We start from the raw sequence: 18,036 nt of genomic DNA on the forward strand, positions 1-18,036 counted from the left end.
ATCTTTTTAACCTCAATAAAGTTGAACACTACCGTTTAAAGGGGAAAACACTGTCATGATTTTCTTTTGATCTTCTTTTGTATTGAAAAAAGCCATAACCCCGTAAAATAAAGTTTCCTCGATATAGCAAATTAAATGTTCCACAAAAATTTTAAAGATATAAATTTCCACAACTTGCTACTTACTTAAATATTTTCTAGAATTTAGAAATATACCAATGTATATTATCTTTTATTTTTCAATAAACAATTAGCTTCAGATCAATTAATTCTACTTTGAGGATAAATTTCATCATTTGCAACACTTTGAAATTGCATCTGAATCACAAACTTTCAATTTGGTTGCATCAGAACACTAAATCAAACTGATAAGATAAGATAAGATAAGATAAGAATAGATAGAAACAACCTTAGCAGGACAAATTAAAAATGGATACAAAAGATCAAGATCAAGATCATCAAAAATCGACTACTCCTCAACCATCAACTCAACCCTCTCAATCTTCGCAATCTACGAACATACATAGTCATCATCAAAGTCATTTAAATAATAATCATAATCTTAATCATAATCATTATACTCATTTTCCTCAAAATTATCATCATTTACAACAATATGATCAACTGAATCTGTCCCAAGATTGTATGGAATTAAGTAGAACTGTTTCACCGATATCTATCTCAGTTCCTTCATTATGTCGGCATAATTCATCATCGTCATCATCAAATCTCAAAAAATCATCTTCGAGTATACAATTGAACGACAAAGTAGATCAAGACAGTGATTCCATTCTACCTGAAATTAATATGCCAAAAACTCCACCTCCAATTGAACACTCAGAGAGTAGAAATCACCAAAATCAAGGAACATTTTCAAATTTTCAATTACCAAATGACATTTTAAAAAATTTAACTCCCATTATAAAATCACCACCAAAAGATCGATCAAAAAATGAAATTTTACGTAAAAATCATTTAAAAGATATTCAATTAAAATTAAATAATCAAAATCAAAAAATTAATAAAACAATAAAAAATTTAAAAATTGAAAACAACAAGAAATTACAATTTCAAACTTTTAAATTAAATGAAAATTTAAAATTTGCAAAATATAGAAGAGAAAATTATTTAAATTTAGTTAGAGCAAGAGCTGGAAGATTTCTAGAGAGTGGTAGTAATGAGAACAATTTGAAACAGAAAAGTAAATCCTTGAATGATTACAAATATACGAAACTGCAGAACCATCAAGTTTCTCAAGAACAAAGCTATCATGTAAAATTTAATCATCTTTCACAATCTACACTTAACAATATATCAAATTTTCAAAGAAGGTCACAACAATACTTGTTTAAAAATGCAATAACATTTTTAAAAAACTCGAATTTTTTACACAAGTTTGATAAAATGTCATTTAATCAAGTTTTAACATGTTTAAATACAGAATCAACAATAAAAAAAAGTATATGTCATATACTAAGATATCTCCACATAACTAAAGATTTATTTGAAATAAAAATATTTTTATATTGTTTTATAATGATTTCTGACTTTAATGATTGTATGATTAATGGACCTCAGCAACCTGGTTTTAATTCAAATTTAAATAAGCGTGATAAAAATGGAAATGATGAATTAAATTTTTTTAATAATTTTATTTGGGTCTTGTTATATAAATATAGTTCATTTTTAATCCATGAATTTACTCAATTAATTGATAATGCTACAAATGCAAACACCTTGCAGGTTTCAAGTAAGTTTTCCAGGTATTGGGAAGATTATAAATTTATTTTTAAAATTTTCAAATGGAATCATTATATAAATATCAAAAAAATCTTATTCAGTTCAATATCTATAGTTGATCAACAATTAATTATCTTAGATAATCATAATGTCAACAATTCCTTTGGTAGTTATGATAACTATGATAATGAAATTATCGAGCAGAAGGGGAAATTAGAGATGGAATTAAAATTATTAAATAAATATGATTTAAAAAATTTACAAATTTTTAATTCTTCTGATAATGTTAAAAATTTTAATTCAATACTATCACAGAAGATCAATGTTTTGTTTGCAAATTATCAAAATCAAAATTCCTTAAATGGAGTTGCTACTACTAGAGAATTTATACAAAACAAACCAAGTTTAATTTGTTTTAAAAATTGGAAATTTCATATTCCTGATTTTGTACCAATTGATAAATGGAGATCATATTGGAGATCACATTATTTCAAAAAATTTTGTAATAGCATTAACAACGCAGGTGAATTGAATTATCAAAAAAAATCTTATCCTTCAAAATTAAAAAGTGGATACTTAGGTGAGATCAATAACTATTATTTCAACAATGAATTAAACAAGAGCGAAGACACGGCGGGATCAAATTTTAATTATTTTGAATTAATTGATTCAATAATTGATATAAATTCAATATCATTAAAAGAAATTTATGGAATTTTATTTGATTATTATATTCATTTTTCAAGTGGGAAAAATTATAAAAATTTTAATGGATCAATTGATGAAGAATTTGAAAATGTTGGATTAAGAGGTACATATTATGATTATGGATCATCTAGTAGTTCTACTACTACAACAAATCATGATTTTGAATATTTAAATAAAATTAAATTATTATTTATGCATTATGATCAATTAAATAAATTTCAACATATTTTAAATTTTAAAAATTTATTACCAAATGAAGAAATTGAATTTGATTTAATTGTACAATTAAAATATGAAATTTTAATACAATATTTAAAGAATTGTAGATTCAATAATAATAATGAGAATGGTAATGATGATGAATTCACAAATTTTAAAAGATTTGAAAATTTAAAAATTATTTTAAATTCAACTAATTTTCAAAATTTAAAATTTTCAATATATACTTTTAATCCTCAATTATTATTTCCTAAATTTTATAAAATTTATTTGAGGGGAAGATATGATTTACCAATTTTATGTAACAATGAGAATGAGACTAGTTTAAATGGAATTTTGCAATCATCATTTAAAAATAATTTAAGTGATATATTATGTGGTAAAGAAGATGATTATATTTTTAATGTTTTTAAGTTTTTCAATACTATTTTCATTGATCAAATTAGTAATATAAATTTTTTGAATCATGAAAATGATGAGGATGAAATTATATCTAATTTTAAAGACAATTTTGTCAAATACAATCAAAATTTAATTAAATTAATTGATTTAAATTGTTTTGGTATAATGTATCAAACTTATTTTCAAATAAATTCAAATATTTCACAATCATATATTTTTAAATTACATAAATTGTACAACGAATATGAGATTGATGAGAATGAATGTGATTTAAATTCACTTGTATCATCATCATCAATCGGAAAACAGGAATATATAAATTTCTTCAATTATTACAAATACAATAATGATAAAATCTCCAAATTATTATTATTGAAATGGTCAAATCAAATGAAAGAAAAAATAAACAGTTTTTCACAACATGAACAATTTCAATTCAAATCTTTTAATTCTACAGAATTCCAATTTAAACTTCAATTTCAATTTTTTACAAAAGAAATTATTGAATTATCTACTGAAATTTTCAAATTTAATAAATTTTTATATAATATTTATAGACCTATCTTCAACTGGATTGGAGAAGATTTAAATATTTTGATATAGAAATATGTGTTTATTTAATGGGATAAATATATAATCAAAGACTTTTATTTTAATTTAATAAATGTAGAAACTAATAATTGAATGTTTAGACTTAAGATATGGAGTTTAAGTAAAATATTTATTAATTTTATCTAATAGAGTCATGATAAGCATCAGTAAAGTACAAGTAATAAATAAACTCATGTATACTTATGAAAGTTTTGATTCAAAAAAATATCGTTGTTTTGAGATGAAAAGGAAAATTATTTAGAACAATTTTTATACAACTTTGTGTAATGATCCTCATCAACTTCAAATTCGTATAATTGTTTTGAAGCATATTTGAAAAATTCATCTTTGTTCCAATTTTCATAATTTTCACCAATTAAAATTTTCCATTGATTAGATTTGTAACCCCACGGAATAGTAAGTCTATTACCTTTAATTTTTAAACTTATTAAATCTTCTAAATAAAGAATATTTTCAAAATATAAAGCACTTCCAAATTTATTATCAATAAATTCAATTTTTTTTAATTTTAATGGAAAATTCAAATAAATGGGATATTTTCGATCTCTAGATTCATTTGTTATGTCACATTTTTCAATTATTAAAATTTTTAAAGTATTGGATAAATTTTTAAGTGTTTTGACTAAATCAAGATCAAATATTCCATGTAAATTTAATTCAGTTAATTGGGATAAACCATTAGTAAAATTAAATCCACAATTAAATCCATAATATCCCTTTATTTGAATTTTTTTTAAACTTTTAGGAGCTTTAAAATCTTTCCCAAATATGATTCCACGTCTATCTTTAACAAATTCTGATTTTTCAAATTCTATAATTTCTCCTTCACTTACTTCTCTATAAAATTTTTCAAAATATTCCTCGTAAAAACGAGAGGATGAATCATCGCAAGATGAATTTATAGTTATAGATTCTAAAGAATCAGGATAATTAGTTTTAAAACATTTAAAAAAGCAAATATTATATTCAAGATGTAGATGCTTTAGTTTTTGAAATTTTTCGATTCCTTCTAAATCTTGTATCGCAGCGCTCTTTAAAGTTAATGATTCAATTTGTTCAGGTAATCGAAATGAAGCCAAAGGATTCAAAAGACCATAACAATAATCACCATCATCTAAAAAACTAAGATCTAGTGATACATGTTTCAAACTTGAAAATGTCAAATCAATTACATGTTTTAAACTGAAAAATAATGTCAGATCAATTTCGTTATCATCAAAAGAAAATTCATTAAAATTTAAAGGTTCAGGTGAAAATTCTCCATAATATAAAGATTCAAGTGATGGAGTTGGTCTAATAATGATTACTTTATTAGACTGATTTTCATTGTTTTGATCTTCATTATCCTCATCTTGATCTTCCTCGTATGGACGACCGGAGTGATTGAACGAAATGTGTTTCATGTTTCTTAAAAATGGATCCCGAGCAAAGAAATAGTTCTTGTTCTCTTGATCATGCTCCGAAGGTATCAAGCCATCTGAAATTACAACACCTTCTAAGTTTAAAAGTTGATAAGGTAATTTTTTGAGTTCGTTAAATTCATCTCTACAATTATAAATTTCAACATGATACGAAACTTGATTTTTCGGATTGAATCCAAGATTTATGATGTTTTTAAAACCAAGTACATTAGTCTCAATTTTTGAAGGTAAACAATTGAATTTATCATAAAGTTGAATGAGTTTCTCTACGTGATCATTGTAAAAACTAAATTTTGGATATAATTGTTCAAACAATTTTATTTTAAGTATTGAATATGAAGAATCTTGTTCTTCATTTTTTTGTTCTAAATCAATTAAATCGTCAAGTAGACTCAATAAAGTTTTCAGATCTAAATATTGAATAATTTCATCTCTGATTTCTTCTGATTGTATCAATAAACTTTCTATACCAAGAACCTTTTTGGATGAATTAAGACTATGAACTTCTGACATTAAAATTTCTTTACGGTACTCTCTGTAGGTTATGGTAGGAAGTGTTAAAATATCCTTTCACAAAGTAACTGATATAATGAAACATCGTAATGAAGTAATTAAATTAATGAAAGATATGTATTAATATATCTCTGTTACTCCTATATTACTCATATTCTATTTGTTTTTGTTTTGGTTTGGTTCGTGTAACTTGGTAAAAATCAGAATATTAGACACACTACCAAATGCATTTTATTCTCACTACTAATTGTAACTTGTTTAAACTACCAATTGTGAAATCTTTGCACTACCAAATGATAAAAGTACTTTTTTTTGTGTAATTTCTAAAGGGCGGTTAATTTTTTTCAATTACTCATTTAGTACTTTGGTTTAATATTGTGGAACTATAATAAACTCAGTGATAATTACTTAATATCTAAAAAAATTTTTCATTTTATATATAAATTTAATATACCCATTGAAAAAGACAATTAAAAACTTTTAGTATTAACCATACAATAACCTATTCACTTCATCTTTAGATTCTTCAATCTTATTATTGAATTTTAGTTCATTAAGATAGCAATGTTAAGACAAGTAACTTGTTTGAACAAATCAGCAACTACTACTACTTCAAAAGTAGTTGGTAAATCATTTGTTAAATCATTATCATCATCATCAACCAATATAGCTACTTCGATAAACAAAAAATCTCAATTAAAAACTTCATCCTACAAACCAATAATAAATCAAATTTCAAATTATTCAACAAAATCAACAGTTATTCAATTATTAAATAATATTGGTTCAAAAAGAGAAGTTGAACAATATTTAAAATTTTTTACTTCTGTAAGTTCTCAACAATTTGCAGTTATAAAAGTTGGTGGTGCTATTATAACTCAACAATTAAATGAATTAGCTTCATGTTTAGCATTTTTATATCATGTTGGTTTATATCCAATTGTTTTACATGGTACAGGACCACAAATTAATGAATTATTAGAAAATGAAGGAGTTGAACCAGAATATATTGATGGTATTAGAATAACAAATCCCAAAACCATGGAAGTTGTTAGAAAATGTTTTTTAGAACAAAATTTAAGATTAGTTACTGCTTTAGAAAAAATTGGTGTTCATTCAAGACCAATAACTGCCGGTGTTTTTCAAGCTGAATATTTGAATAAAGATAAATATGATTTAGTTGGTAAAATTACAGGTGTTAATAAATCACCAATTGAAGCTGCTATAAGTTCAGGTTATTTACCAATTTTAACAAGTTTAGCTGAAACTTCAAGTGGTCAATTATTAAATGTTAATGCTGATGTTGCAGCTGGTGAATTAGCAAGAGAATTTGAACCATTAAAAATTGTTTATTTAAATGAAAAAGGTGGTATAATAAATGGTAATACAGGAGAAAAAGTTTCAATTATAAATTTAGATGAAGAATATGAAGATTTATTAAAAGAAAGTTGGGTCAAATATGGAACAAAATTAAAAATTAAAGAAATTCATGATTTATTACAACATTTACCAAGATCATCATCAGTTGCAATAATTGATGTTGATGATTTACAAAAAGAATTATTCACTGATTCTGGTGCTGGTACATTAATTAGAAGAGGTTATAAATTAATTAATAGAAATTCTTTAAAAGAATTTGGTAATCCAGATTTATTAAGAGCTGCTTTATTAAGAGATCCAGAAATTAAATCTGGAAAATCTTCAGTTGCATCATATTTAAAATTCTTAGAATCAACTAATTTTAAAAGTTATGGTGATGAACCTTTAGAAGTTTTAGCAATTGTTTTAGATGAAGGTAATAAAGTTCCAAAATTAGATAAATTTTTATCATCAAAAACTGGTTGGTTAAATAATGTTACTGATAATATTTTTAATTCAATAAAAAAAGATTTTAATAAATTATGTTGGATAGTTGATGAAAATGATTCTAATTTATCTTGGTACTTTTCAAAATCTGATGGTTCATTTTCCAAAAATGGTCAAATTTTATTTTGGTATGGTTTAAAAACTCCTGAAGTTAGTGAATTAATAAAAGATTTTGATAATTCTTCAATTATTGGTTCATCATTATCATCAGAAAAAGAATCTGGTGTTTTTTCAACAAATCAACAAAAAAGAGGTTTCCATACTAAAAGATTTATGGCTACTTCAACAACTAATCCAAATCCACCAATTAGACAAGGAACAAATAAAGAGAAAAAAAAAGTTGCATTAATCGGAGCAAGAGGTTATACCGGTCAAAATTTAATTAAATTAATAGATAATCATCCATATCTTGAAATATCTCATGTATCATCAAGAGAATTAGAAGGTCAAAAATTAAAAGGTTATAACAAGGATAATATTATTTATTCGAATTTACAACCTGAAGATATTAAAAAATTAGAAGAAAATGGAGAGGTTGATATTTGGGTAATGGCATTACCAAATGGTGTTTGTAAACCATTTGTTGATGTTATTGATTCAATTAATAATCCAAAATCCAAAATTATAGATTTATCTGCTGATTATAGATTTGATACTACTGGTGATTGGGTATATGGATTACCAGAATTAAATGATCGTCAAACAATTGTTGAAGCTAGAAAAATTTCAAATCCAGGATGTTATGCAACTGCAGCACAAGTTGCAATAGCTCCAATCTTGGATTATATTGATGATAAACCAAGTATATTTGGAGTTTCAGGATATTCAGGAGCAGGTACAAAACCTTCTCCCAAAAATGATGTTGAAAATTTATCAAATAATTTAATACCATATTCATTAACTGATCATATTCATGAAAAAGAAATTTCAAATCAATTAAATCAACAAGTTAATTTTACTCCTCATGTTGCTCAATGGTTTCAAGGAATATCTCATACAATAAATATTCCTATAAAAAAAAATTCTTTAACATCAAGAGAAATTAGAAATATTTATCAAGATAGATATCAAGGTGAACAATTAATTACAATAAGTGGAGAAGCTCCATTAGTTAAAGATATAAGTGGTAAACATGGTATTGTTATTGGAGGATTTGCAGTTAATTCTCAAGAAGATAGAGTTGTTATTATTTCAACAATTGATAATTTATTAAAAGGTGCTGCTACTCAATGTTTACAAAATATTAATTTAACTTCTGGTTATAATGAATATGAAGGTATTCCAAATGATACAATCATTAGAGGTTGATCTTTTTACACTTTTATACTTTATAGATTTTAATAAAGAAACTTTTGAATGAGTTTTTGCAATTTGTATGTGAGTCTATTTATAATTTTGTGTAATGTATGAAAACGATCATGAATCAACTATTTTGTTTCAGATTGAATTATCAAACATCAAAGAATCAAATAAAACAACTTCACCCTAAAGATGTTAGTTTCACCTGAAAATTTTGGAATAGTTGAACCTGGTATATACAGATGTTCAAAATTAGAAATTGAAAATTTTCAATTCCTTGAAACACTCTTACTAAAATCAATTATATCATTAGATGCTGAAAAACCTCCAAGAATGTTACAAAATTTCTTACAAACAAACAAGATAGAATTATATAATTTAGGAGATTTAAAAATTTCAAATCATCAACATACTGGATTAAATTCTAAAATAGATTTAGATGAATTTGATAATGATTCTAGAAATAAGAATGATGATACAATATCTCAAAGTTCTAAAAGTTCAACAACTTCTTCTTCAACTTTAACTAATAAAGATTCAATAATCACCACTAAATCTATAAGTTTAAAAAGTAAAGAGAATAAAAATAATGGAGGAGATCAATGGATGTTAATTGAAAAAAATATAATAATAAAAACATTTGAATTAATTTTTAATAATAAAAAACATCCAATTTTATTAATTGATTCAACTTCAACAATTGTTGGAATATTAAGAAAAATTCAAAAATGGAATTTTAATCTGATATTAAATGAATATAGAATTTTTAATGGTAATAGTAATAAAAATAATTATTTTGCTGAAACTTTTTTAGAATTAATTTCAATTGAATTAATTCCTAATGAATCTCGGAAATCAAAAAGTCCTTTTGGAAGTAGAAGAAATTCAATTAAAAACTTAAATAATCCAGGTAGAAATATATCTGGGCCTTCACAATTACAACAATTAATGAAAAGTCCTAATTTTGATGACTCCAAAGATTCAAATCAAGATAATAAATTAAATTTAAATGAAATTGATGAAAAACTACGGGGACAAGTAATAGAAGATTCGAATACTGGTGGTGACACAGAAATAGATGAAGATGAAGGATTTGAAGATGATATAGATGAAGCAATAGATGATGATTATGATAGTTTAGATGATATGGATGATTTAGATGATGATTTAGATGATGATTTATTATCTGCATCACCACAAATTCCAGCAAATTTATTAAAATTTGTTGAACAAAGAAAACAAGATAAACAACAACAACAACAATTACAATCACAAGATATATCAAATCCAAATTCAAGAAATAATTCAATAGATTCTAATTCAAAAAATTTAGGTAGTTCACCGAAACTAATAATACAAAACAGCAATAGTCGAAGTAATAGTGGACCAAATAGTAGAAATAATAGTTTAAATACTCCAGATTCTTATTTAAATTTAGTTAGAGGAATGGATAGAAGAAAATCATCAGGAGATATAATAAAAACAAATTTAAAATTTAGAAATTCAAGTATAAGTTCAGAATCATCACTGTCAAAAAATTTTCCAAAATTATCATCTTTAGAAAGTACTTCACCAATTTTAAAAAAGAAAAATTCCTATTGTTCAAGAAGAAGTTCATCAAATAATATAAGTCCTAATGAAGAAACCACTACTAATGTTACAAAACCAAAAGATTATAAATATTATAAAAATTTAAATAAATATCCTATTAAATTTGAAGATATTAATACTATTAAATTAAAATTACCACCTGAATATAGATTACCTGAATGGTTTATTAAAAATAGGGATATGTGGGAATATAATTATAGAATTTTAAATCAAGATGATTAATAATTTTGATTTAATACTTGAATTGAATAATACATGATTCATGAATAAAACTTTCTCTTAAATCTTTTGATACTTTCTTTGTTCCTCTCTACACTTTGCAGTTGTTGATCTCACGGTGTATGTTGCGATTGATTTTCAAGTGAAACTGTATCGGAGGTGTGTAAGTTTATCGACTATATCTTCCTCCATAGTTGCTACTTGTTTGTGATTGTTGTCTTGATTTATTATACATATCTTGTAATTTACTTGAACTTCTTTGATAAGTAGGATGTTGTTGCAGACTTGATCCGACTGTTGGTTGTTGTTGTTGTTGCTGTTGTTGATTATAAGTTCTCTGAGAGTAACTATTATTAAACACATTATCTTGTCTAACCGGATGAAATTGTGAAATATTATTTGAACTATGATTTCTATATGCATGAGATTGACCATTGTTACTACTATTATTATTATAAGATGAAGATCGACTTCCATAATTTGGTTGTTGTTGATGATCTATTATTTTAACTCCTAACCATTCTGGATAAGGTAAACCTTTTGATTCATAATATTTTACAAATGCATTATGTATTAAAGTATCATCTTCTGATGAACCATCTTTTTCTGAATAATTTGATAACGATAAATTAGCTAATTTAGTACTATAATTTTCTTTTATTTTTGAAAAAAAACCTCCACCGGTATTACTGTGTTGCATTTTGTAGAATGTAAATGAAAATTAATTGTAAAAAAGTCCTTCACTGTTTGTGAGTCTTTGTTTGAATAAGTTGATGATTTGATTGATAATTTGAATTAACTTACCTATTTAGGAATCAATATCTTTTAAATTAAATGTCAAGTGTTAATATTTTATGACAACACTTAAAACAAGACAATTTTAACTATTGCATCTCTTCTTTATGTCTCACAATTATTATAATTTTTCACATAGGTTTTCAAGTTTTCATCACAATTAACAATTAAGACAATATATCACCATGATTTCAAGTCAAATTAGGAGTCTAATAAGGCGATCTTACTTGTTGAAGTCAAATACAAGTAGACTTTCAATAAGGAGTTTTCATTATTCAAAAATATGCTTGAATACATCAACTGTAAAACCAGATTCTGATGCAACTACATTTATAAATGCTAATAAAGAAACCATACAACCCATCAACAAAGAACCAACTCAGTTACAAGCAATACCGAAGGAAAAATCTTCTACTCAAAGTTCATCAGATGAACCATTTGTACCTGTGAAATTTTCAGATTTCAAAAATAAAAAATTTATTCATCCTACTATTATAGAAGCTTTAGAAAAAGCAGAATTTGAAAATTTAACTCCAATTCAACAACAAGCATTAATACCAATCATTCAATCTGAAAAAGGAGTAGTATGTAGAGCCAAAACAGGTACTGGAAAAACATTAACTTTTTTAATTCCAACAGTTGAAAGTGCAGTTAGAAGAATAAGTAAAAATCCAAATTTTAAAGGAGTTGATTCTGTAATTGTTGCACCTACAAGAGATTTAGCTTTACAAATAAGAGATGAATATGGGAAAGTTTGTCGTAAAATTCCAAAGAAATTACAACCTAGAGTATCATTAATTATTGGTGGACAAAAGACTACTTTTAATCCTAGATCACCAAGTGAAATTGTAATCACTACACCAGGTAGATTGGAGGCAGATTTAAAAGATAAAAGATTTTCTCAATGGTTTAAAAATGTATCTTATAGGGTATATGATGAAGCTGATAGATTATTGGACGTTGGGTTTGAACCACAATTAAACAGTATTGATAGAATTTTAAAAAGGATTAGAGAAGAAGATGCCTTACCAATGAAATCTTTATTATTCAGCGCAACCGTTGATGATTCAATCACAAGATTCGCCCAACAACATATCAATAGAAAATACGACTACATCAATACAGTCCCCAAAAATGAACCTGAAGTTCATGAAAATGTCACACAAATATTATATAAATGTAAAGATGGTATTGATAAATTTCAATCATTCTTTAAATATGTTATCAGTGTTATAAAAAATGAAAAAAGTCCAAAAATCATTTTATTTTTACCAACCCAAACTGCAGTTGAATGGTTTTATGAATATTTAGATGAAGCTGCTAATTCTACCGCGTTAATGGATCATTATTTAGATTTTGGAATATATCAAATACATGGTGGTAGAACAGCATATCAACGTAAACAAGCATTAAAAAATTTTAAAGATTGTAGAAAAGGGTTATTAATAACTACTGATGTTGCAGCAAGAGGTATTGATGTTAAAGGTGTAACTCATGTTCTTCAATTATATCCTTCTTCGGAAGTTGCTGATTATGTTCATAAAGTAGGTAGAACAGGTAGAAATGGTGAATTAGGTAAAGCAGTTTTGTTTACAACTGAAACAGAATTACCATATGTCCAAAAATTGAAAAGAGAAAGAGGTGTTAAATTTAAGGAAACATTGAAAAGCGGTGATGATGAATCAACTAAAGATATTAATATGGATGAGATTATGGCAAATATCAATCCAAATTTACAACTGACTAATGAGTTTTTTTTCACGTTTATGGGATATATTTTGCAAATTAAGAGTGTTTACAGATTAGATGGTAATGATTTGATTGAAGATAACGTTTTATTATACAGAACTTTAATCAAAGATGATTACGCAAAATTGAATATTCAGTCAATTAGTAAATCGAAACGTCATTTAGATAGAAGCTTGGTTAGAGATTATTTTGAACACAAATCAGATGCAGAATTAGACGAATTTAGAGAAGAAGTAGATCGAACAAGTCATAAAAGAGCAGGTAGATTCAACTTAAGATCTCGTGATGATGAAAGTGACGATAGATATGGTGGAAGAAGTATTGGAGGTGGAAATAGATCATACAAAAGAAATTCATTCAACAATGATAGAAGGGATAATCAATACAAATCGAATGATAGAAAGGATAGTGGTAGAAGACAAAAGCGTTGGTAATTTTACAAAACAAATTTTTAGTTCTTGAAGGATCTTGTACATATTAGAACATAATTTTTATTATTCTATAGGGTTAATTTTTAATAACTTGTATATATATTTAAGTAAGTATTAAGATTGATAGAAGTTTTACTTAAGAAAAGCTGTAAATTTTTTCTAATTTTATATCGATCTTTTATGCTTAGGATGCAATTTTGGATTATAGGGAACAATAACTTCTTCCGTTAGTATATTACTAATCGGAGGCACGTCATGTTTTGAATGGGATTTCTGATCAGATTTCATGCTAGTTTTGTTGATTTTGCTAGTTTTATTCGAAATTTTGTTGTTGATCTCTTGCAAGTCGAGATTTATATCCCTAGTAAGTATAACATACACGAGTAGGAACAAAATTATTATAGTATTGAATATAGTCAATCGTTTCTGATTCACAACTTCGTTATCAAGTGAACGAAGTTTTTTTGCTGATTCGGTGAGGTACAATTTATGATTTTTTTCTTGCGACTTCAAAAGGTTATTATATTGTTCATTCAACTGATTGTACGAATCCTTGAAATTAAACAATTGATTCACTAACGTAGAATTCACTGAAGCAAGCAAGTTATTATAATTTATGGATTGTCGTTTCTCTAATTTTGTGAAAGCATCACTTAATAATTTCAGTTGCTCTTCAATATAAAGTAAGGATAAAGTTGCGTTAGCTTCAAGTAAAGTTAACCTTTTTATGATGTTTTTGTATATCGACTCTTGAGTTGTGATAGTTGACGGAGTTGTTGATGATAATGAGGTATATGATGCTTGAGATTGATTGGTGTTATTGTCAGAAGGAAAACATAATTGAGATGAGTTCAAGTCTTTCAAAAATTCATCTAACGCTAAATGCGGTAATCTGACTCTACATTCATTAATGTGATCATTAAGAAGTAATGTTTCGTCTAACTCTGACTCCAAATTCTGCAGATACTGCTCCTCAATGCTTTTTGACTCTTGCAGTTGTTTCAATTTTTCTTCGTCTTCTTTAAATTCGTCAATCATTGTTTTACCGTGAACTCTCACAATAGATATAGGGCAATAAAATTCATTACCATAATGACTTAATATATCTATTTTCAAATATCTGGCCCAAATCAAAGGATTCTCGATTTGAAATAATTGAACATCCCTTATATTTTTAGCCGTGAATGTTCCCAATTCTCTCCAACTATGAGCTGGATATCTATCACTAACACTCACTCGTATATCCTTGAACATTGATGAAAAAAATTCATAATTTCCTAAAACAACCGAACCCACTAAAATATCTTGACAAAGTTCTATAATAACGAATTTATCTGCTACAGAACACTCATTTAATAAATACGAATCTTTGTTTTCTTTCAAAATTGCAGATGCACCTTTTGCTTGAGAATTTGTTTTAACAATGGTTGCTGCACAATCAACTGACGCAAAGTTGAATTTGTCTTTATAAGTTTTCCCTTCACCTTCAATCTGTGTTATATTTGTTAGCAAAGCTGTCTTCGGTAGTAAACTTGGGTCGATGTTTTCATTAAACTTGGACTCGTTTAGTTCGCTTTCACGTTTGTCATACGAATTGGTATTTGAAGATCTTGTGAATGTAGTGGTCGTAGATATGGTAGTAGAGTTGTTTTTTGTATCAATGATCTTTTGTTTTTTCCATTCTTCAAAAGACATAAAACGACATTCATCAGATTGAGATTCGTTTTGCAGTGACGAATTCGCAAGTAATTGTTGACTTAGTTGATTAATGTTACTTTGAGGTAGTTTCAAATGTAGGTTCTCTTCACTGCTCAGTTCATTTAACGAAGTGGTATTCACGATTGATCCAGATAGTGGTGAGAAAACCGAATTGAATTCTTGAAGTGGTGAAATGGCTGGAGTTAAATTTGAATTTGAAGCTAAAGACGTTTCATTATGAGCTATTGTGACATTCAAGTATATGGTGATGATTATTAACGGTACCCATGCTCGACTGTACATGAATCGTTTGTTGGTTCCAAGTTTTATTTATCATTCGTATCAGATCTAACCTTTTATATTTTTTTTTACCTGACAACGAGCCACAGAAACAAAGTTTTAGATTTGACTCTAAATTCAATCTTCATATTGCATCGTCAAAGTTATTCATTATTACGGCTATATCCATACATATACTACTAATTACAATCTCCATTCATCCTCATCATGTTTTCTTCTTCTACCTACATTTCTTCTTTTAGTATCGTCGTAATCTCTTCTCATATTCTCTCTTTTCAATCTTCTCAAGTTTCTAATTCTTTCATTTTCTCTCTTTTCAATTTCACTTGAGCTCAAGACTTCTACGGAAGGTTCCCAATGATCGTTTCCGTTATTAATACTATTTTCTGTAAATATCCTCAACCCATTTTCAAATATGACACCTTTTACTAAATGTAAATTGTGTATTTCATTATTAAATGATCCTTCTATGATTTCTTTTTTAACTCTAATTATTATTTCGTGTAGAGCATGAGATATTGCAAGATTAAACTCTAAAGATAAACCTAAGTCTGCGCAAACTATTTCTGCAAATTGCTCCGGTGTAACTAAATTTTGATTTAGGTCCCATTCGATTCTGTCTTGATACAACTGCTTATTTAGATTAACCGATAAATCAATTATTATATTGACAGGATTGTTATGTGGGATTGTTAAAGTTGATGCATAGGAGTATTCATCAATCTGTTGTTGTATAGAATCAGCTATGGTTGATATCATTGAGTTTGGTAATTCCAAGTCATTGCATAAAATTTCAGAAAATTGAATAGGTGTTATCAACGAATCATTCAAACTCCACATAAATATATCATTCAATTTGTGATTTCCATTGGAAGTTTCCAAGTTCAATTTTATAGGTATAAGGATTTCAGGCTTTCCTATTAAGTTTTTGATATTAGACTCATCGTCCAATTCTTTAAATTTCGGTGTATTTCTGGCGGGTCCGTATTTTTGAGCATCAACTTGCGTTTTTGATTCCATTAGACTTCTTTGACTATTAAATCCGTTATAATTTGTTCCATTCGAAGCGAAAGCTCCACTTGTTGAAAACTGGTCGCCAGGAGTATTTTCAAAATCAAAATCATCTAATACTTCCTCAGAATAATTGATTTGTTGTGCATGTCTTTTTGCTTGTCTACCTGTCGGTACTGATCCTATTAACAATGAATTAGTTTCACTAGCTAATCTCTTTGAGAAACTTGACGCAAGACCTTGAATTTGAAACTGAGATAACTCGTTCAACACCATTTGGTTACTATTTGTTTCTTAGCTGTTGTATTGTTATTGATTTATGTGTAATGTTAGTTGTGCAAAGACTTGATGTTTATTTTTTTTATCAACACATAATTCGCACACTATTTTAAAATCGGTAATCGCGCGTTTTAAGGCTTACATTTGAGAGATGAAGAACACATCTGTTCACGATAGATCAAATAACTTAATGTATCTATTCATCAGTAGTCTATACTTTCAATATTGTCGTCAATTTCATCTAAAACCTTCAACTCACTCTCTCCTAGCCATCTCCATATCGGAAATTTCCAATTCAAACCATCCATATCACCAAGGTAATAAGAAGACTCTATCCCTCCACTTTTCTTAATGGGCTTTAAGTATGTTAGTCTTTCAATTCTAGAATGAATCAAAGCCATACTACACATGACACAAGGTTCATGAGTTGTGTATACTATCATACCTGTACACAAATAACCATTCTGTGCTTTTGATTGAACTTTTGCACGTCTACTTGAAATCTCACTCTCTGCTATTGATTCGATAACTTTCATAATACTATGTTCCAGAGGACTAGAGTGCAATCCTGATGTAGCTGAAGCTTGAATTACAAGCTCATTATTGATTGATCTTGCCATGATTGTGGCCAGTACTTGCCTAGACTCATTGTTCACCAATTGCTTCAACAACTCAGAAAGCATTTTTTTCTCTTGACTCATGTCATACTTGACTTCATTTAAAAATTGATGGTTCGGATTTCCTTTCCATAACATTGGCCAAATTGACGACCATCTGAGGGAAGCTTCTTTAGAAAAAGCCGGATACTTTGGAACTTCAATGATTTCGATACGTTCAGGTTTTAAGTCTCTAACATGCTTTAGAATTGTTTCATTTTGGTCATTCCGATTTTGTAAGCATATGATACCTCTGATCGTATCATCATTAATTTTTGTAAATCGTTTTAAATGTTTGAGTTCCTGCTCTTCCTCATTGAACTCTCTCAATATCGCTAATAAATCTTTAGTTTGTTTGGGTTTAATATCGCAGCTCCATACTTTCATTAACTCTGGAACATCTGGATCAGTATCATTCAGTCTTCTGATTTGCTTTAATACCCCACCTATGATTCCAATTTTTAAATCAACATCATGTGTCTTAATATCATCTTTCGCTTGGGTCATA

The 18,036-nt window shown here is 27.0% G+C and overlaps 9 protein-coding genes across 9 annotated transcripts; 4 read left to right on the forward strand and 5 right to left on the reverse strand. All coding sequences in view use genetic code 12, as the record gives it.

Moving 5' to 3' along the window:
* Nucleotides 1-428: 428 nt before the first annotated feature.
* On the forward strand, nucleotides 429-3,671 carry KGF55_003125 (uncharacterized protein; the record flags this gene model as incomplete). Its single annotated transcript, XM_051757885.1, has 1 exon — nucleotides 429-3,671. One exon carries the CDS (start codon nucleotides 429-431, stop codon nucleotides 3,669-3,671), a length of 3,243 nt encoding a protein of 1,080 aa, XP_051614566.1.
* A 242-nt stretch (nucleotides 3,672-3,913) lies between these two features.
* KGF55_003126 (uncharacterized protein) lies at nucleotides 3,914-5,614 on the reverse strand (the record flags this gene model as incomplete). The annotated part of the gene is made up of 1 exon (XM_051757886.1): nucleotides 3,914-5,614. One exon carries the CDS (start codon nucleotides 5,612-5,614, stop codon nucleotides 3,914-3,916), a length of 1,701 nt encoding a protein of 566 aa, XP_051614567.1.
* Nucleotides 5,615-6,178: 564 nt separating this feature from the next.
* ARG5,6 (bifunctional acetylglutamate kinase/N-acetyl-gamma-glutamyl-phosphate reductase) lies at nucleotides 6,179-8,788 on the forward strand (the record flags this gene model as incomplete). The annotated part of the gene is made up of 1 exon (XM_051757888.1): nucleotides 6,179-8,788. The coding sequence occupies one exon, from the start codon at nucleotides 6,179-6,181 to the stop codon at nucleotides 8,786-8,788; it is 2,610 nt and encodes an 869-aa protein (XP_051614568.1).
* A 183-nt stretch (nucleotides 8,789-8,971) lies between these two features.
* KGF55_003128 (uncharacterized protein) lies at nucleotides 8,972-10,612 on the forward strand (the record flags this gene model as incomplete). The annotated part of the gene is made up of 1 exon (XM_051757889.1): nucleotides 8,972-10,612. The coding sequence occupies one exon, from the start codon at nucleotides 8,972-8,974 to the stop codon at nucleotides 10,610-10,612; it is 1,641 nt and encodes a 546-aa protein (XP_051614569.1).
* Nucleotides 10,613-10,778: 166 nt separating this feature from the next.
* On the reverse strand, nucleotides 10,779-11,309 carry MSO1 (Mso1p; the record flags this gene model as incomplete). The annotated part of the gene is made up of 1 exon (XM_051757890.1): nucleotides 10,779-11,309. The coding sequence occupies one exon, from the start codon at nucleotides 11,307-11,309 to the stop codon at nucleotides 10,779-10,781; it is 531 nt and encodes a 176-aa protein (XP_051614570.1).
* Nucleotides 11,310-11,589: 280 nt separating this feature from the next.
* MSS116 (ATP-dependent RNA helicase) lies at nucleotides 11,590-13,587 on the forward strand (the record flags this gene model as incomplete). Its single annotated transcript, XM_051757891.1, has 1 exon — nucleotides 11,590-13,587. The coding sequence occupies one exon, from the start codon at nucleotides 11,590-11,592 to the stop codon at nucleotides 13,585-13,587; it is 1,998 nt and encodes a 665-aa protein (XP_051614571.1).
* A 162-nt stretch (nucleotides 13,588-13,749) lies between these two features.
* KGF55_003131 (uncharacterized protein) lies at nucleotides 13,750-15,585 on the reverse strand (the record flags this gene model as incomplete). The annotated part of the gene is made up of 1 exon (XM_051757892.1): nucleotides 13,750-15,585. The coding sequence occupies one exon, from the start codon at nucleotides 15,583-15,585 to the stop codon at nucleotides 13,750-13,752; it is 1,836 nt and encodes a 611-aa protein (XP_051614572.1).
* Nucleotides 15,586-15,765: 180 nt separating this feature from the next.
* Nucleotides 15,766-16,869, reverse strand: KGF55_003132 (uncharacterized protein; the record flags this gene model as incomplete). Its single annotated transcript, XM_051757893.1, has 1 exon — nucleotides 15,766-16,869. The coding sequence occupies one exon, from the start codon at nucleotides 16,867-16,869 to the stop codon at nucleotides 15,766-15,768; it is 1,104 nt and encodes a 367-aa protein (XP_051614573.1).
* Nucleotides 16,870-17,075: 206 nt separating this feature from the next.
* KGF55_003133 (uncharacterized protein) lies at nucleotides 17,076-18,035 on the reverse strand (the record flags this gene model as incomplete). Its single annotated transcript, XM_051757894.1, has 1 exon — nucleotides 17,076-18,035. One exon carries the CDS (start codon nucleotides 18,033-18,035, stop codon nucleotides 17,076-17,078), a length of 960 nt encoding a protein of 319 aa, XP_051614574.1.
* Nucleotide 18,036: the final 1 nt, after the last annotated feature.

This window comes from Candida pseudojiufengensis (genome assembly GCF_024610245.1).
Source record: "Candida pseudojiufengensis strain CBS 10847 chromosome Unknown scaffold4, whole genome shotgun sequence".
In the NCBI taxonomy this organism is placed as follows: Eukaryota; Fungi; Ascomycota; class Pichiomycetes; order Serinales; family Debaryomycetaceae; genus Lodderomyces; species Lodderomyces pseudojiufengensis.